At 43.6% G+C, this 18,527-nt stretch overlaps 2 protein-coding genes and 1 non-coding gene across 7 annotated transcripts; 2 read left to right on the top strand and 1 right to left on the bottom strand.

Annotated features, from left to right (window-relative positions):
* The first annotated feature begins 24 nt into the window (after window positions 1–24).
* Window positions 25–8,206, top strand: polg (polymerase (DNA directed), gamma). Of its 3 annotated transcripts, none has more exons than XM_046392957.1 (23): window positions 25–161; window positions 668–1,250; window positions 1,508–1,703; window positions 1,895–2,062; window positions 2,170–2,316; window positions 2,444–2,523; window positions 2,645–2,827; window positions 2,920–3,053; window positions 3,155–3,278; window positions 3,397–3,621; window positions 3,717–3,834; window positions 4,223–4,288; window positions 4,483–4,596; window positions 4,681–4,841; window positions 4,929–4,982; window positions 5,081–5,198; window positions 5,335–5,470; window positions 5,600–5,846; window positions 5,960–6,082; window positions 6,229–6,397; window positions 6,662–6,870; window positions 6,963–7,123; window positions 7,812–8,206. In XM_046392957.1, the coding sequence occupies exons 2-23, from the start codon at window positions 682–684 to the stop codon at window positions 7,868–7,870; spliced, it is 3,561 nt and encodes a 1,186-aa protein (XP_046248913.1). In that variant the 5' UTR covers window positions 25–161; window positions 668–681; the 3' UTR covers window positions 7,871–8,206. The 3 variants fall into 3 exon arrangements, with proteins under 3 accessions (XP_046248913.1, XP_046248914.1, XP_046248916.1); XM_046392958.1 differs by having other exon boundaries at window positions 50–166; XM_046392960.1 differs by having other exon boundaries at window positions 110–238.
* fanci (FA complementation group I) lies at window positions 7,483–18,097 on the bottom strand. 3 transcript variants are annotated; one of them, XM_046392956.1, is made up of 38 exons: window positions 17,603–18,097; window positions 17,393–17,492; window positions 17,198–17,270; window positions 16,940–17,070; window positions 16,350–16,503; window positions 16,156–16,213; window positions 15,846–15,887; window positions 15,577–15,700; window positions 15,384–15,469; window positions 15,154–15,286; window positions 14,983–15,060; window positions 14,754–14,890; window positions 14,301–14,481; window positions 14,108–14,195; window positions 13,866–13,996; window positions 13,713–13,783; window positions 13,522–13,636; window positions 13,279–13,401; window positions 12,999–13,067; window positions 12,803–12,904; window positions 12,534–12,719; window positions 12,022–12,143; window positions 11,746–11,907; window positions 11,476–11,655; window positions 11,207–11,373; window positions 11,045–11,115; window positions 10,639–10,755; window positions 10,504–10,555; window positions 10,261–10,388; window positions 9,885–9,950; window positions 9,685–9,781; window positions 9,370–9,554; window positions 9,210–9,266; window positions 9,079–9,138; window positions 8,858–8,932; window positions 8,633–8,728; window positions 8,360–8,461; window positions 7,483–8,075 (listed from the first exon to the last, which is right to left on the bottom strand). In XM_046392956.1, exons 2-38 carry the CDS (start codon window positions 17,483–17,485, stop codon window positions 8,013–8,015), a joined length of 3,975 nt encoding a protein of 1,324 aa, XP_046248912.1. In that variant the 5' UTR covers window positions 17,486–17,492; window positions 17,603–18,097; the 3' UTR covers window positions 7,483–8,012. The 3 variants fall into 3 exon arrangements, with proteins under 3 accessions (XP_046248912.1, XP_046248910.1, XP_046248911.1); XM_046392954.1 differs by having other exon boundaries at window positions 17,393–17,504; window positions 17,603–18,096; XM_046392955.1 differs by having other exon boundaries at window positions 17,393–17,487; window positions 17,603–18,096.
* A 180-nt stretch (window positions 18,098–18,277) lies between these two features.
* On the top strand, window positions 18,278–18,350 carry trnar-acg. The gene has a single exon. It is a non-coding gene; the product is annotated as a tRNA-Arg (tRNA).
* Window positions 18,351–18,527: the final 177 nt, after the last annotated feature.

The raw sequence follows: 18,527 nt of genomic DNA, 5'->3' as shown, positions 1-18,527 counted from the left end.
TCAATCATTTGTTTGTATTAAATGCAGTCATCCGTGCCACTTGGGGTCGCTAACGCTGCGTCTTGCTTCGGCCCCACAACCTCGTGGGTAGGCGTGTAGAAGTAACCACTGCATTGACCGTGGAGCAGTTTGGTTATTTGACGCTGTACCTGAGAACACAGGTCGGGTGAGATGTCTGTTTTTACTTTTAGGGAGATAGAAGACACAAATTGGCAATAGGGGGTTGAGCACGACTCGAGTAAGCATACGTTAGCAGGGTGTCGGTTTATTAATTTAGCTAAGTACGTAGTATTTTTCTGCAACTTGCCTATCTGTGCTAATGGTTATGCGACAGGAAGTTAAGCTAACTAACATTTAGTTCAGCATTTGTTTTCATGTCTCGTATGTTTAGCGTTAAAGTTGGGAAATAAACTTTTGAGCAAGTCGGTCATAGCTGTTGAAATATCAAAGTGTCAGTATGGTAAAATGTAAGCCACTCTACAACATTACTGTCGAAATCATATATCGTAAGTGTTTGTTATCTTATGATGATATCATAACAAACATTGATCTGTATCTATAATAACCGTATCAGTGTTTCAGTTTGAGCCCGTTGTAACATTGCATTAGAGACAAAGTGGGGCTAATCCGTATCATTAGGGTTGACGTTATTGATATTGTCTTCCAGCTCCTCATGAGGTGATGCTGCATGTGCTGCGCTGTCCTCTGCAAAGGGCTGTCATCTCTCCACTATGGACCAGTCTGCGCTGCTTCTACTCCACCGAGCCTCGCTCCCTTCAGGGACAGGACTCCACAGAGACCCGCCTGAACCCCCTTAACATTCAGATGCTATCAAGCAACCTCCACAAGCAGATCTTTCGAGGGCTGGAACCAGAGTACAGAGAGGAGGATGTGGAGCGCAGCATGAGGCACCTGCAGAAACACCAGCTGTGGGGGAAGGAGACTTCCCTGTTGCCTGATGTGGAGCTGAAGCTTCCCAAAATGTATGGCCGAAACATTGATGAGCACTTTCGTATCTTGGCTCAGAAGCAGACTCTGCCCTACCTTGAAGCTGCCAACAAGCTGCAGGCTAAGCTTCCTCCCATGCCACAGGAATGGAACTGGGAGGTTGGCTGGACACGCTATGGCCCCAGTGGGCAGATTCAAAAGGTCGATTTTCCAGAAGAGTCAGCGCTGGTGTTTGATGTGGAGGTGTGCATGATGGAGGGACAATGTCCTACATTAGCCGTTGCTGTGTCTTCCACTAACTGGTGAGGAACAATCAAGAGTTGTAAATATCGTGTGAACGGGATGAATGCACCAACCGGCATTAAATTGTTTGCAAGGATTGATCATCTTCACATGTTTGTTATGGGTGAAGTTGTTTAAAAGACAGAGGATGGATTTCTGTTATCCCACTTATATTATCAAAACTGCTACAAAATTACATGGTTTTATACCCGGATGTGTTTATAAATGGGCTACAGTTAAATTTTATTTTTTCTACTGTGTATCTCTCACCTGCCAGGTATTCTTGGTGCAGTAGGCGTCTGATTGAAGAGCGCTACTCCTGGTCAAACCAGCTGTCCCTAGCTGACCTTATCCCACTGGAGACATCCATCAACTCTGTCCGCACACCAGGCGGTCAGTGGAAGGAGAGACTCATCGTGGGACATAATGTCAGTTTTGACCGAGCCTACATTAAAGAGCAATACTTACTGAAGGTCAGTGGGGGTTTTTTTTGTCCTTGTTTCTAATTTGGTTCTCTAGCACTAGCACTTTTTTCTTCTTCTTTTTTTTTTGCATCTTCAGTATTATGATGTAAGACTTGCATGAGTAACGCATGGGCTCAGTAGCATGCAGCTGCATCCGTTCATGTACAGTACCGTGCAGTAGTGTGTTATCTCTCCTGTAGGGTTCTAAGATGCGCTTTATGGATACCATGAGCCTTCACATGGCCATCTCAGGGCTGACTGGGTTCCAGCGCACATTGTGGATGGCCAGCAAGCTGGGTAAAAGGAGGGGTCTTCAGGAGGTCAAGGAGCACATAAAGAAAGCTGGACAGAAAAAAGAGGGTCCGAAGGTTTGTGAACTTCATCCAACATGCAGCATTTTTGGTAATGTTGGTTGTTAGTTATTTGGCTTTTGTCATCTACAAAACCCAATATGATGTGGTGTTTTTGTGTGTAGATTGGCTCTTGGGACTGGGTGAATATGAGCAGCATTAACAACCTGGCTGATGTCCATGCTCTATATGTGGGAGGGCCGCCACTGCAGAAAGAAGCCAGAGAGACCTTTGTGAAGGGCAGCATGGTGGATGTCAGGAACAACTTCCAGGTCTGTCGTTCATGAAGAAACCCATGTCAGATTGTTAGCAATCATAGACCATAAGTATTCATATTCATGTTCCTCTCACATGCAATATGAGGTACAGACATGATTTTGGCACTGCTGACCCCTACAGGAGTTAATGCAGTATTGCGCCATGGATGTTGAGGCTACACATCAAGTCTTCACAGAACAGCTACCCCTTTTCATGAAGAGGTCAGTAAATTCCAACACACAAACATTTTCCAAGTCTTATGTTTATTGATTGTCTAGCCAAGAAAATAATATTTTATTTTGCAGAATTGTGAACCAAGCAATAACTTTTATCTTTTACCAGGTGTCCTCATCCAGTGACTTTAGCAGGAATGCTGGAGATGGGTGTGAGCTACCTTCCTGTCAATCAGAACTGGGGCCGTTACCTGCAAGATTCTCAGGACATTTACGAAGAGCTCCAGCGAGAGATGAAGAAGTCACTGATGACTCTAGCGGATGGCGCCTGCCAGCTGCTGCAGGATGACAGGTGAGAAAAGCATCAATTTATCACCATGTGTCATTCAGTTATTATTTCATTTTAAACTTGTTGTTTGTTTTGTTTTGTTTGTTTTTATTAAGGTACAAAGAAGACCCCTGGCTTTGGGATCTTGAGTGGGATGTGCAGGAGTTCAAGCAGAAGAAAGTGCCAGCCAGCAAAAAGAAAAAAGCAGCTGAAACACAAGTAGCTACTCCTCTTCCAGACTGGGAGGAAGGTATGACCTTAGCAGTTTTTTAAGCTGAAGTATTTTAACAACAAAGCAAAAGGTGTTTAAAAAATAACAGGTGAGATTCAGTTGAGTTGTTGTGCTGTTAGACCCAGGTCCACCCTCTGAAGAGGAGATGGCCAGCCCTTTCCCTGGCAGGCTGGCTGTAGAGAAGCTGAAGGAAACAGTCAATCTGCTTCCTAAGAGAAGGCAACATCTGCCTGGACATCCAGGGTGAGATCACTCTCAAGCACCACTGAGTCATTCAGTATTTATTATCTCTCAATTTCCAACTTCCGTTTGCCTCTGACAGTGGAAATCAGTCCTTGTCTCCCCTCACTGTGTACTGCAGGTGGTATCGTAAGCTGTGTGAGAAGATGTCTGGGGATGACAGCTGGTCCCCCGGAGCCAGCCTCATCAGTCTACAGATGAGGGTGACTCCTAAGCTCATGGGTCTGACGTGGGATGGTTTCCCCCTGCACTACACAGAGAAACATGGGTGGGGCTACCTGGTACCAGGACGAAGAGATAACCTGGTATCTCAGGAGGAAAATCCAGGGCCTGTTTGCCCACACAAGTATGTAGTATGCTGTGTTTGCATCATCAAGACATAAACTGTTGATTATTTTGTCTTAGATTTTCACATCACTAAAACCTTGTTTTGTCCCACAGAGCTATTGAAAGAGTTTACAAAGAGCATTGTGAGCAGAACAGCAAAGAGCTGCTTAAATGTCTGGACGGCAGCCTTTCTGATGACATCATGTGGATGGACAGCACAGTGTGGTCAAAGGTGCATAAGCTCATAATAGAGTGTACTTGAGATGAGATCAGACCTCATAATCACCCTCAAGTAATCTTGGTGATTGCCTCTACATCTGTTGTTGTAGACAAGTGCAAACAGGAGCAGCTCGTAGCTAATGTAGTAAGACGTGTAATATTTTAAGTTTAAGTTTAAAAAACAAAAGAAGAGAGAGGTGAGGTGTGTGTGTGTGTGTGTGTGTGTGTGTGTGTGTGTGTGTGTGTGTGTGTGTGTGTGTGTGTGTGTGGTACCTCATGTGTTTAATCAACCTGTTGTCAGTGTTTAATGAATGCTATTTTGGATCACTGATCAGGTCCATGAGCTCCGGAATGAAAAAATATATTTCATGACACAGGTGTGTTCTTAATCTTATCTCCAGGCGGAGGAGTTGGATTCTGCAGAAAGACTGACCGAGGAAAATGGAGTCAGAATGATGAAAAATGGGGTGAGTGAAGTGGTTGTTTGCACATGCACTTCTTATCATCTCTTTTAACACTGTAGGGCACCGTTAAATTCCAAATGATGTGGTTCAGTGTGCAGCGTGTTGCAATTTTTAGTTTAGATGTGTTTTTGTTACTGTAATTGTACATTAATTATTGTGACTTGTTGTCTGACATAGTTTACCTTATCTATCAACAGGCCAATTATCCACATTACGTCGCAGAGGAGAGTCAGTGCCATTATCACCACGGAAACGGCCCCTATAATGATGTAGATATCCCAGGGTGCTGGTTCTTCAAATTGCCTCACAAGGTGAAGTTCACCTAGCATGTCCTGAATAAGCTGCACTGGCACATAGAGTTAATTTAACCGTCTTGCTAAATGTGTGTGTTTCAGGATGGTAATCACAACAATGTCGGAAGTCCTTTTTCAAAAGACTTCCTGGCTAAGATGGAAGATGGTACTCTCAGGGCAGGACGTGGTGGAACCAATGCCACACGAGCGCTGGAGATCAACAAGATGATATCCTTCTGGAGGAATGCCCATAAACGCATAAGGTAACACTAGTTTCCACCATAAAGCTAATCACCTTTCTGTGAGCCATAAACATGGTGAATAAGTGATTTTACTGTGTCTCCTCATAGCTCTCAGATGGTGGTGAAGCTGCAAAAGGGAGCGCTTCCTCCTGTTGTCAGAAGGTTTGTCTGGTATATTAATAGCTGCTGTGCATTTATCGATCATCCATGCAGCAGGCAGAAGTCATTTCTATATATAATAATCTTTCTATCTCTTAAAGCCACAACGAGTTTGATGAAGAGGCCCTGTATGGTGCCATATTGCCTCAGGTCATCACCGCTGGAACTGTAACGCGTCGGGCTGTGGAACCAACATGGCTGACTGCCAGTAACGCTCGGGTGAGAGTCAGAGCCGACAAAGACAAACTGCACATCACATGGCAAGCCAGAGACTCAGCTGCCAGTTTGAGCTAAATAGCATTCATCATAGCCTGTAGAGAAATTTTGTCTGCACGGTGTTACTTTGTGTCCGCAGCGGGATCGAGTGGGCAGCGAGCTGAAGGCCATGGTGCAGGTACCTCCTGGATATCACCTCGTGGGAGCTGACGTTGACTCTCAAGAGTTGTGGATTGCTGCTGTGCTTGGAGAGGCTCACTTTGCTGGCATGCACGGTGAGATTTGTCCCTTTTGAAATCTTTTTACAATCACCAGATTCTTAAAGGCAACGTAGTGTCTATCATAGTCTGAACAAACAACACCTGATATTAACTGTGTTCATCTCATGTCTCTGCTGGGTTCAGGTTGTACAGCGTTTGGCTGGATGACCCTTCAGGGTAAGAAGAGTCAGGGCACTGACCTGCACAGCCGCACTGCTGACACTGTGGGCATCAGCCGAGAGCATGCCAAGGTGTTCAATTATGGCCGCATTTATGGTGCGGGACAGCCCTTTGCGGAGAGGCTGCTGATGCAGTTCAACCACCGCCTCAGTCAGGCAGAAGCTTCTAGTAAGGCCAAGCAGATGTACGCCTTAACAAAGGGCATACGCAGGTACGTTTGACAAGCTGAATGGGTGTGTGTTTAAGGAAAGATTCGAGTTGTTTGTGCAAAGGCAATAAGGTTGAGCTCTAGTGCTTTGTGTTTGTGTTGATATGTTTTGTCAGATACCATCTGACAGATGAAGGCGAGTGGCTTGTCAGAGAACTGGATATAGAGGTGGAGAGGGAGGAAAATGGAAGCGTCTCCCTGCAGGAGTTGCGAAGGATCACCAGACTGGTCTCGCAGAGGTGAGGAAGCAAGTGAATCCTCACACAGACATCCACCACCGCTTGTCAGGAGCCTCTCACTGTTTCAACATGTTCTCCTGCATACTCCCAGTTTCTCTGCTCCTTAGTTTTACCATGTCTCTCTCTGTGTTCGTTCTACCCCTCAGCTCTCGGCGGAAGAGGTGGGATATTGTCAAGAAGCGTGTGTGGGCAGGAGGCACAGAGTCGGACATGTTCAATAAGCTGGAGAGCATCGCTCATTCAGCCAAGCCGGCTACTCCTGTTCTCGGCTGCAGAATTAGCAGAGCGCTGGAGCCGAGGGCGGTTAAGGATGAGGTGAGGCAGAGTTAATCGGTGAGACAGAACATCTCTTAACATGAATCTAATCAACATGCTGGTATTCAACTAGAAAAATAGTCGCCACTTTGTCATTAAAGGCAGGCTAAATCCTAACATGTCATCAAACTGTTATGAAGAAGACATTGCCTTTTTTTTCCCCTAAGTTATCAATCGCGTTACTGAAGAGCCCTAACTGGATTAGTCTCCATTGTTACTGGCAGAAGAGGCTCTGAGAGTAAGATGTTGCCATGTTGTTGTCAGTTTATCACGAGCAGAGTGAACTGGGTGGTCCAGAGTTCTGCGGTGGACTACCTACATCTGATGCTGGTGGCCATGAAGTGGCTGTGTGAGGAGCACAACATCGATGCCCGTTTCTGCATCAGCATCCACGACGAGGTTCGGTACCTTGTGTGCAGCAAAGACCGTTACAGAGCAGCGCTGGCAATGCAGATCACAAACCTACTCACAAGGTGTGTTTTGCAGCTTAGTATTTATCGTACCCTGTCAAAATATCTGCTTATAGAACAGGCAGTAAACTCGAGAGCTCTTCTGTGTCCTGCAGGAGTATGTTCGCTCATGCGTTAAGCATGCAGGACCTTCCACAGTCTGTTGCTTTCTTCAGTTCGGTTGACATTGACCTGTGTCTGAGGAAGGAGGTCACGATGGACTGCGTGACCCCCTCCAACCCCACAGGTCTGGAGCGAAGATATGGCCTACCACCTGGTGAGTTCTGCACACCTTTGGCCTTTATTTTTTTTTCTGTAGTATGAGGCATATGCATTGTACATATGCATGATATAAAAGTGCACAAGTTATTACACAAGAATTAACCTATAAAATCTTGCTAGAACTTCACATATGTCCACACCTCAGTCCAGAGTCTAAATGAAAACTCATGAAGAGAAGACATTTTACAGTCACAAATGACATTATTGTAATCTAGCTAGAAAAGAGAAAGAAGGAGTACTGAAATAACATAGTGTTGTTAGTGATTTGAGGGAGTGACAGATTTGTGCACACAAAAGGGGAGATACAATTTTAAAAAAAATCAGAAGATTATAAAACAGTGTAAACAGACTGTATAAGGAAGAGTATAATATTTATTTTAGAACAAAACAGCACTTGACAAACTTGAAAAATCTCCTCAGGATGCATTTAAAGATATTCATCTTCCCTTTGCATGGCCAAGGGCTGATAAACTAGGGACTACTGTATGTAGTCACAATTGTACAATCTTAAAAAGAGAGTAGCTTATTCATCATGAAGTCATCCTGATGAAGTAGAGCCAGGAAGGCCAATTTGTTTAACATTTGTGGTTACATACTATATACAAAACACACATTTCTTTTGAATAAAGTGAGCTATAGGAACACAACATGACTGATAAACAATGTGTGCGAACTTTCCACAGGTGAGGCCTTGGACATCTATCAAATCGTCGACATCACTAAAGGCTCACTGAACAAATAAAGGAAGCACTTTGTGGAAAAAGCTGCAGTTATACAGAACAGCTATTCAAAAACACTACTGCTGGGAGGCCATTCAGCAGCTGGTCAACGTCAAGATCAGTGAGGCCTTTGCAGATGAGTGCATCAAACTGAGGAGTCTTCCCTCACTGTTTCCTCTTCTTCTGTTTGGGTTCTTGTGTCTCCTCTGTGTCCTGTGGCTCTGTGGTCTGACAGGAAGCAGAAACACACTTAAATCTCCCCCCCCAGCAAAAGCCTGCTGGAATAAAAACTGTTCAGTGCATAACAAGTGCATTCAAAAACATCACGAGGTGAAACATTTCAACAGTTTGCTAGGTCTGCACAATAAATAAAAAAAAAAAACCCAAACAAACAAACCAGCTCTGACTCATGTAGTCAGCTAAAGAGGGAGTGGGGAACAGCTAATGCACTGTGAATGTAAGGGAAGACGGAGAGAGAGAAGCTGCTAGTTACAGTGTGAGACTTCTCTTACCTCCTGACTGTCGTCCTGCTCCTGCAGGGCTGCCTCCAGAGTCTCGGCGTTGATACGGAAATCTCTTGAGGTGCTCAGCTTCATGTACTGCATCAGATTTACCTGGACACGGACACACACACACACACACACACACACACACGTGTTTGTGCACCGCTGTATGACTGCTCTAACTGATGACGTGATATACTGATGCTCTGCTTTACAAGCCTCCGTGTGTATTTTGAGAATCACATTTTGTCAACTGTTTCAAGCGCTGCAGTTCACACATACCTTGGATTTCTTTGAGAGTGTGATGAGATATTTCTCATACTGCTCGATGCAGAAGATCAAGTTAGGGATGGCCTTGGTGTCACGCAAAAGTTTCGCCTACCAAGGGAAACAGAAAGTTCAAAGCTCAAAAGTTTTTGGTTGTGCAATGTGTTGATATGTTTTCTTTGTTGTTGTTGTTATAAATACCATAAATCAGTTACATGATTTAACTAGAAATGTTCTTACAGAGGCAGCTGTGTTTGCTTCATTCCTTTTCTTTTTCTTCTTGTCATCAGCCCCACCACCACTGAGTTCTCCACTCTAGCAGAGAAAACACAACGTTTAGAGGCTAAAATTCCTTGTCAGTTCCATAACTGTAAAAGTCCAGTCATAATCAGTGATTATCATTTGTATGAAAATGTTGAGTGTTTGCAGGGATTGGTTCATGACACTGGAGCGAGGTGTACCTGTGCGTACGTGATAAACGAGTAGCACTGTGGTGTTAGGTGGGAGCCAGACAGTTTGACCTACACAGAAAACATTAGGTCAGGGTGACATCAGAAGCACAAGACACAGAGAAATATTAAACCAGACTCACCAGCTTTTCAAAGCGTGTGGGCAGTGCACTGTGCTGGTTTGCACACACTTGGATGTACTAAAACGACATACGGAGAAAAGAAGAGAACGTCAGACTAGACCAATTTGACAAACTCTACATTCACGCCAAGATCATAGTGTCGGAGCTCACAAATACGCACATATTTGACTAGGGTGGTGAGGATGCTGTATGTGCGGGTCAGTTCTTTCAGCAGTGTAACAGTACAGGTGCCAGGCAGCACGCCTGTCTGGACCAGCTCATTTATTGCCGTCAAAAGGGTCCCAAGCTGCAGCGTCACCGCTTTTTCTACTGGGTCTTGCTGACCTGCAGTCTGGGTGGCCTCACCTGCATGACAGGAGTGTAAAATCACATAAGTTTTAGTAGTGTCCTCCTGAAAGAGATGTATCTCTTCCCCTGGCTCCTCTCCACTCTCACCATTAATCCAACTGAGCATCAGTGTGAAAAGATTTCTTACCAGAGCCCGATTTGTCAGAGGCTGTCTGGCTTTTCTTTCTGGCAATCAGCCAGTCCACTTCATCAAGCACTCTGTCAACCTGCGACAGGACCAGCAGCTGTGGCAAGAGATTAAAAATGATGATGGAGATGGTGAGCATGCTGTGCAAAGTGTCACAGCAAATCAGAGGCATCCAGTTATAAAAGACAACAAACACTCACTGCTGCTGTGGTTGCAGTCTTCATGTTGACAATAGCAAAGTGAGACTGTTTTTCCACCTCCACGTCCTGATCATAGAGTACAAAATGTTAATTCTGGATGAATTACAAGTCACTAATTTATTGTGTGTGTAATACTAGCACGGCAAAATGAAGGCCAAATGATCACAGCAAGGGTTATCGGTGCTAATAAAGTATTGTCATGTGTTTATGATTGTAGAAAGTGTTTCAGAAAACTAACAATCATTCATTAGCTACTAATCCTTTAATACTGTGAGGATTTGGGGTGACATGAGACAGTGATCAAAGGTTACATTTGAACCACGGAAAAACTGCGATGCAACATAACACAGTTAGCTTGGTTGTGCACTTGGTGTACCTCATCAGTATCTCCGAGTTGGCTGTGGATGTCTTGGCAGAGTTCAAGCAACAGGCTTACAGGACTCTTATAGAGAACATGCAGGTTGAAGAGAAGAGAGAGAAGACCCTTGGAGAAAGCCGAATCCTCTGAAAGCGAAATAAGCAGAACTCAGAATACACTGTAGCCATCCTGTTTCACACACTGTCCCAAACCTTTTAGGAATTGGGTTGCAACATGGACACAAAGTCAGCTGTCACTCACCAAAACTGGTCTCCTTGCACATTTTCACAGTCCAGGTGATCATCTGAACAAACTGCTGATGTAAATTTGTGTTAGTGTACTGTAGTACTGCAGAATTTGTATGCACCTATTCAGTGCATTTATGAATAAACTTGCCTGTTGGGAGGAGGGCTTCAGCTGGCGGGAGAGCACACTCAAGATACTGACCAGCAGCTGAGCCTCTTTACTGTTAAATTCTTCCTCACCTCCGCTTAAGTGGGTGAACAGCGCCCTCTGTTGAAAGAAAATTGGATTTTAGGGTGGATGCTCAGATGGGGTAGAGCAGTGCTTACAACAGAAACTGAAGTTATGTAGTTAAAGCAAGGCGTCTGGACTCTGAAGATTTGGCTTGAACAAGTCACAAGTCCTGGAAGTCCTGGACCTGGATGACTGAGAATCTCCACAGAGATGAAGTTATGTAGGTTTGTATCTGATATATCAAATGACTCCTGCTGCAAAATTTTGTGAACTAATGTTTTAGTCTGACACATTTTTTCATTAAAATTAGTTTTTTATGATGCACCTGAAACTGTCGGATGTAAAAGAAATTCATCTCTGTACCATCGTCTGCTTCGCCATCATCATCTGAGATGTCTGCAACAAACAAAATGTGATTTCTAGCATTTAGTCCAGGTGTGAAAATCACTTAATCGCTTTTACAGTTCGGAAAGTGTGCCTGTCTGACCCATAGTGGAGAGGAGCTGGGCCATCCTGTCGGGATAGCGCTGCTGGCAAGTTGTGAAGATCCTGAGCAGACCTTCCAGACAGAGGTGGGACAAGCTGGAGCGCTTCTCCTTCTTCCCCGCATCCTCCACAACGCTGGGGATGTTGGTGTAACGCCACATCAGCACACTACGATGACAATTGCACAAAGACGGAGCTCTCATTGGTCAGAAAACAAAACCAGGAAAACAGTCCATCTAAATGCTGTTGTTTAGGCCAAAGGACTGAAACCTTGTCATGTCACAGAGGAAGCGGAAAGTTCTGTCAGTGTTCTGTCCATCTGGGCCATCTGTGTGTCCAGTTTCCTCCAGCTGCTGGATCTTCTGTACGGCCACACTTAAAGCATAACGCACAAATTCTCCATTGGAGCGAAGCACAGAGAGAGCCTCCTCTCTGCTCTGAGTACCATCTCTGAAGGAAAGCAACATTTTTAGTAGTCATTTTTACTTATAGAAATTGTTTTTCACGTTTTAATGTTGTCAATACACCAGAGGCATCCACCTGAAGAGCACAGTGAGGAGAGTTGATATGAAGCCCAAAGAGAGTAAACTGCGGGGCATCTTCTGTGAGGGTACTCGACCCTTTCCACATTTCTCCTTCAGGATCTCAGACAGCTTGTGATAGCGGTTGAAAAGCTCCATGAGCTCCTCGAAGCTGTTTTTACTGCCACACACACACAACACACACACACACACACACACACACACACACACACAGGGTCAAGTGCACAAATTGGGGAAAAAAAATTACCATTATACAAAAAGAGGTGGTTGTTACCTGTAGTTAGCTTTGATGAAATTATACTCCATGAGGACCTCATATACTCCCATCACCAGCACAGCATAGATATTGTTCTTCACCCCGACACTGGATCCCATGGAGAATTCAGCAGACTTGTCCTGGTCAACACATGAACAGTATATATGCCTTAAGATAATGCTTCCAGCAACTGCCAATGTTGCTTTGCCAATGTACAATTGAATAAAAAAACCATCAACTGTTCATCAGTTTGGTCTAAGAGATGGATACTTATTTGTTTGCTGCTTGCACACCTCATAAGTTCTCAGATATATTTTCTTCAAACAAACAAATACAAACTGTTACTGAGTCTCATTGCAACACTATAAGATAATAAGATGTAAGTAGAAAGATCTATAAAATGTTATCTATGCAGTTACTGCTGCTGTTTACCGTAAACTGATGTGTTAAAGGCTGAGCTGAACCCTTGAAAGCCACACAGTGTAGTTCAGCGTGCAGTTTTAATGCATGCTTCTGCCTTGACTGCATACCAGTTCAAAGTCCTCCAGTTCACTCTTGATCATGCGTCTTGTCATGCTCTCCAGGATTGTCTGAAGTTCAGACTGGTATCCCTCTTCCTCCTCCTCCTCCTCATCGTCGTCAGCACTGGGGTTGGCGGATCGGTGCATGTTCTGTAGCCACAGCAGGCAATGCACAGTACAACTCACCAGATGAGCCTGAAAGGGAACGAACACTATTTACAGCAGTTATTAACACAACAATACGTAGTCCCAAAAATATTACACTGCGGGCGGAGTACCAGTGGCTCCTGGAGGTAGACTTGATCTCCGAGACCTGTGATGCATGGCTCTAGTTTCAGCGGTGGCAGGAGGTCTTGTTCAGGCTCATAGTACCGCCTCAGCTAAAGATACATATACAAACACCTAGATCTTAACAGGTCACAGATAACATGACAAACAGACCTTATCATTGATATTATTATTATTGTTACATACCTGTGAGAAGAGCGTCTGCATGATGGAGCTTGCAAGCTGAGAGTTGCGACGGAGAACATCATAGAAACCCTAAAATCGGCAAGCATTTGCTTTCTAAGCATAAAACTTGTGTGTCCACACCACAGATATTAATCACAATGGAATCATGTTGAAGGGTTTCTTGTAAAACTGTGTCTGGAAAGGTATGTATGCAAGATAATAAGGGTGGAGTAAAAGAAAAGAAGTTGTTCCTAAGCTAAAATCACAGTTGGTAACAAGGCGTAGAAGAGAGTCCTCTGACCTCATAGAGCATGAGGCGCACATCAGCCTGCTGGCCGAGGCAGCGACGCAGACTGCTGAGGATCTCCAGGCAGAACGCTTCGTTGGCAGCAGAGTTAAAACGAGAATGAACGTCCACTTGGACCTGTTCATGGGTTCAGGCAGATAGTTACTATAAGACAGACCATGTTTAAAATTTGCACATATTTTCACATGCACGTTCATCTGTGCATCTGGACTGCATACAGACAAACTGCAGCTGTACCTGGCTGGAGGAGACGGTTTGGCTGCACTGGCTCGATGCCAAGCTGCCCAACACTTTGAAGTTCTTCAGCAGCAACAAGAAGCCAGTCACTGCGGACTTCCTGCCGTCCAGTTGGCTAGTAGAGAGTCACTGAACATGTTAATAATCCCTACCGAGAAACCTCATTTGATTAAGAGCAAAGCAGTACTCACCTGGAAAACATGGCCTTGCGGAGAACTATAATCAAAGCATCTTTCAAGGACATGCTGACTTTGAGCAGGGGCTGGAGATTAAACATAGAGCTTTCTCAACAACAAAACTCTCTGAAGTAAGTGAGTGTGTGCGTGTGTCTGTCTTTTAGTTACCTGGACAGCTTTAAGTAGGCCCTGAACAGTAGCCAAGGGCAAATATGACAAGTGGTCAAATGTCTCCGTCACTTTGGAGGATGACTCCAGGAGCATCATGGGAGCAGAGACCACAATGTCAGAGAACAGGTCTGATGACACAGAAACAAAAATAAGAAGTCAAAACTTATTCTCTGATTAGACTTATATTGGACGCTGGTGTACACCTGAAAGCTGACACTAATATCTAAAAGTTGTATTACCTAAGTAATGACTGACAGGTGAGGCTGTCTTTGTGACCAATCGATTCAACACCTGCTCCAGTATCTCCCCTCTGATAGGCTCATGCATCTGTCACAAAAGAAGCACACACCGTACAGCGAGAAAATACTTTACAAACAAGCAGTCAATAATCAGTCAGTTACACCAGGTAATTCTATAAAATAAATGTGTTACCTTAAAGCCCTGCAAGAGCACCTTCCCTCCCAGCTTACACGCCTGCTGAGCTGGGGTCCGGGCGACGGCAGCAGATCCTTCAGTGGTCTTGCCAAATGGTCCAGGTTTGGGTCCAAATGTGTCCATAAGGACGAAGCCCAGCTGCACGAGCCCCTGAGTCACATGATCCCAACCAAACACACTGCACCGACAGAAGTGTAGAATTCATGTTAAGAGGATCAATTACAAACACTGTGTTCATGATACACATGAGCTGACAATATTGAGCATTTTTACTTAAAAAAAAAAAAAATCGGTCCACACCACATGGTTTTATTTTGCCCAAACAACCATGTTTTATTACTCTTTTATTACCCACTCACTCAGTACACATGGTGGCACAAAAAAATCTTTTGTAGAAGTCTTGCCAAGAAAATCACATCAGGATAGGTTTAATTGTTTTCCTAGTCTGACCTGTTCTTGACTGTGTCCAGCATCATCTGAGCCACACTGCAGTGCTCAGGCAGGAGGTCCTGCAGGAACTTTGACCCCTGCTGCAGCTGCTCGTCCTTGAAGCTCTTGATGATTGCCCCTTTCAAAAGGTCGAACACCTGCCCAAAACAGGGAAAGGGGAGAAAATAAGTGAGCAGAAAAGTATAAAATAAGACCACATGAGTATAGGGAAAACAGTATAGTTTCTCACCTGCTCCTCATAACGCTGGATACGTGCGACTGAGAGCAACAAGGCAACACTGAAAGGGCACAGGTCCCCATAGGATGTCTGCAGAGACACAGTTCAAGATTTATAGCATGCTCTACATGAGAGGAGCAATCAGAGACAACCTGTACAACAGACAGATGAGTTATACATAACCTTGAAGCTTTTAAGGAATTCTCTCCCGAGTTCATGGTCGAGTCGTATAGCAAAGACTATGTGGAGAATAGCGGTGCCCTCCACATGCCTTAATTGGTCTTGTGGAATGGACTGAACCTCTAGATCCAGGCTCCTGAAGAAGAAGCAGAGAAAAAAAAATCAGTAAACAGAAGACAATAAGATTTAGAGTGAATGCAGTTTATGCCACTTGTACTGTACGGGCCACTCACTCTCCCTGTTTCTCTTCCTCTTCTTGCCGAATGTCTTGCTCATTAAAATAACTGATGATTCCATCCAGGACCTGTTTCTTACAACCCTAACAGATACATGGGAAGGGATACATTTAGATCATTGAAATAAATGGGATGACTTGATCACCTGTTTCCTGAAAATCATAACACACACACATGCAAGCACACACACCTTTGCAGATAAGAGCAGCAGCTGATAAACCAGTGGTGGGATCTCCTGTAGATCCAATTTGGTGAACATCCTCAGTATTTTCTCCACCAAAAACCGCAACTCCTCTGATGACAAGGGCACATCCCTAAAACACAGCACGACAAGAAAAAATGGTGGAAAGAACGTTGTGATATCATAGTGAGAGCAATAGAAAAAGTAAAAGACAAGGTACTGCAATAAACTCTGAATGGAATGGGAGGATGTGATGGTTTAAACAGTTCAGGTGTTACCTGAACATGGTCGTCAGGTGGATAACACACTGCGGGTCCCATCTGGGATGAAATAAAATAAATAAATAAACAAATAAAAACAGATACATACATTCCATAACTACTATTACTGTTTATCAATGATCCATATCCATATATAAGTTTAATATATATTTAATATATTTGGGCTTAAATATTTAATCTCAGTGGGGGGAGTAGATGCAACATTGCTATCATACATGCTTGTGTAAACAGTCCACATTTCTTTTAAAATTTCATGAAAACTTACTTAGCTCATTTACATTTAGCTTGAAACTTGAGACGTCCTCACCTGCTTGAGCAGAGGCTGTTGATCAGCTGCTTCTTGTATTCCTCACCGCTGAGCTCACCTAAAGTTATGATAAAATAACAAACAACCACAGGAGGCAGAGATTCATCACCTTTTAACATCAGCACCTTGGAGACAACACCACTCTGAGAGACATTGATGTTTTTGAGATACCAAGGCCAGGAATTTGCCCTCACCTTTGCCATAAGACAAAGCTTCACAGGCCGAAAGGGCGGTAAGCACAGTAGGAAAAAGCTCCAAGGATTTCCCACTGCTCATTTTTCCCACCTTAATGGCTTCAACGAAAAGAGATGCCAGTTGTGCAAGACAGGATCCGGAAAGTGTATGAGTCTGCGTATTATATTGAATATGTAAAATGGTAATTAGACAGATGTGTATGTGCTGTAGTGGATACATTAACAAAGGGAAGGGGACAAGGGGACACAATATGTACATAGATATGCCTACGGGTTCAATAAACCACAACAGGTGACACAATGTACCGGTATTGATGAAGAGATAAAACACACAATGAACAAAGATGAACATAACTTCATTTTCTCTATATATATGTATATTGCAATAATACTGTTACATGAATTATTTCGGTCACAGTAATCATGTAGTGAAAATCTGATATGGTGACCATCCAATTTAAGACTGGGACATTTTAAGTCCAATACAAAATCCTGCCAGTTACAAGACATTGCTTGACTTTATACATTTCTCCTGAACATTGCTGCTCTTGAACAGAATAAACAGACTTTTTTTTTTTTTTTTTTTTTACCTCCAACATCAGTAGTCCAATGATATCAGCTGCCACCTCAGTCTGAAGATCTCCAGACTCACACAGAGGGATACAGTGTTGATAAACGACAAGTCTGCGGTTTGATCCTTCAGTAGAAGTAGGTGGAGAACCTGGACAAAACATAACACATTTTACTTTCACCAGTACAGGTTATTTAAAAATATTTCAATGTTACTGACTGGAGATACGACAGTCTTTAACACAAAGTACCAACAGTGGTTGACACTGTGGACCTACCTTTAAATATGCCTTTAATCATAGCCCCGACTTTTTTACCCTTTAGTGCACCGTTGGTAATCGCAGCGATTAGCTAGGAAGCAGACATCATAAAGGGGAGTTTTTCAAAAGCCATCGGGCAGGGATTTCGGACAGTGTTTTTACAGTCCATGAGATTTACAAATGTTGTGAGATAACTTGACAAAATAACGTTACCTGGTCATTTGTGAGGGAGGACAGGTACTTTTGAAGGTCAGTAGTACTGTCTCGATCCGACAGGGTGACAATTTTGTCCATTTCAGCCTTCATGATTAACCTGCACAAGTGACTGGTAAACGTAAAGATAACAAGAATCTCCGTTTGTTGTCAACCTCAACAAAGTTGCTGCTGCGATAACTAAATGTTACATTTGAAGATTTGCCTTACCTTATCCTTCAGCTAAATTTGATATAGAACTATAGTTCAACCACTTCGTAAAATGGCAAAGTCAGTCCTTCGGTATCTTTGTTAACATTTTCATAATATGTGACGAATTTCCCGCCAGCGCTCACTTCCTGTTTTGCTTCGTGGTTGCCACGTCAGACTCAAAGTATCCCTCATTAAATTATTGAATATTCCTGTCATAATAATGTTCTGTTTTACCGTAAAATATATGAAATTGCTTGGCTCATGCTTTAGCATCAGATGAAATTAGTTTGTAACATAACGCTATGTCCGCTATATCATTCGATAGAAAAACTGTCTACAGACCTGTCAACACCATTTACACGGCACGCCTGAGTTACAGGCGTAGTTCTCTCCTGGGTTGCCACTTACTCCAAAAAGTCACTAAATGGGGCTTGTCGATATAAAATTTGTCTTTGGTAATATTCATCAATAACATGAACTTCATTTAAGGAGGAAAGTCGCCCGTATGTTCTGTCGACAGCCTGGCTGCCGGGCAACAACCGTTGAAGTGTAGCTCTACGCTGTTCATGTTGTGTATGCAAAATCGCAAAAATTACATTTCAAAATAATAACATGAATTAGTAAGATTAGGAGTCAGTAGAGATATGTTTAGATGTGTTTATGAAGGCATCTAATCACTCCAGCTTTCACTTCGGGCCAGTGGCGCAATGGATAACGCGTCTGACTACGGATCAGAAGATTCTAGGTTCGACTCCTGGCTGGCTCGATAATGTTTTCCTTCCTGAAGAGACTTGCCGAATCGCGCGAAGGTCAGAGCAGCAAACCGAGCCTGGTGGTGGACTGCAACACAGATCCCTTACACGTTTAGACTTACTAAAACCAAATCAAACTTTTATGTTCTTGGGTATTTTCATCTCATGCCATATTATAGTTTCCTTGTACT

This window comes from Scatophagus argus, chromosome 7 (assembly GCF_020382885.2).
Source record: "Scatophagus argus isolate fScaArg1 chromosome 7, fScaArg1.pri, whole genome shotgun sequence".
Classification (NCBI taxonomy): Eukaryota; Metazoa; Chordata; class Actinopteri; family Scatophagidae; genus Scatophagus; species Scatophagus argus.
The sequence above is the reverse complement of the archived record's forward strand: the minus strand, read 5'-3'. Positions and strand labels throughout refer to the sequence as shown.

Excerpts from the sequence above, each read along its gene's own strand:
- polg (XM_046392957.1), top strand. The coding sequence starts at position 682 with ATGCTGCATGTGCTGCGCTGTCCTCTGCAAAGGGCTGTCATCTCTCCA. Across the intron at positions 1,704-1,894 it reads AAGAGCAATACTTACTGAAG|GGTTCTAAGATGCGCTTTAT; the intron begins GTCAGTGGGGGT and ends TCTCTCCTGTAG. Across the intron at positions 5,847-5,959 it reads TTAACAAAGGGCATACGCAG|ATACCATCTGACAGATGAAG; the intron begins GTACGTTTGACA and ends ATGTTTTGTCAG.
- fanci (XM_046392956.1), bottom strand. The coding sequence starts at position 17,485 with ATGAAGGCTGAAATGGACAAAATTGTCACCCTGTCGGATCGAGACAGT. Across the intron at positions 11,374-11,475 it reads TTCCTCTGTGACATGACAAG|TGTGCTGATGTGGCGTTACA; the intron begins GTTTCAGTCCTT and ends TTGTCATCGTAG. Across the intron at positions 10,389-10,503 it reads GTGCAAGGAGACCAGTTTTG|AGGATTCGGCTTTCTCCAAG; the intron begins GTGAGTGACAGC and ends TTTCGCTTTCAG.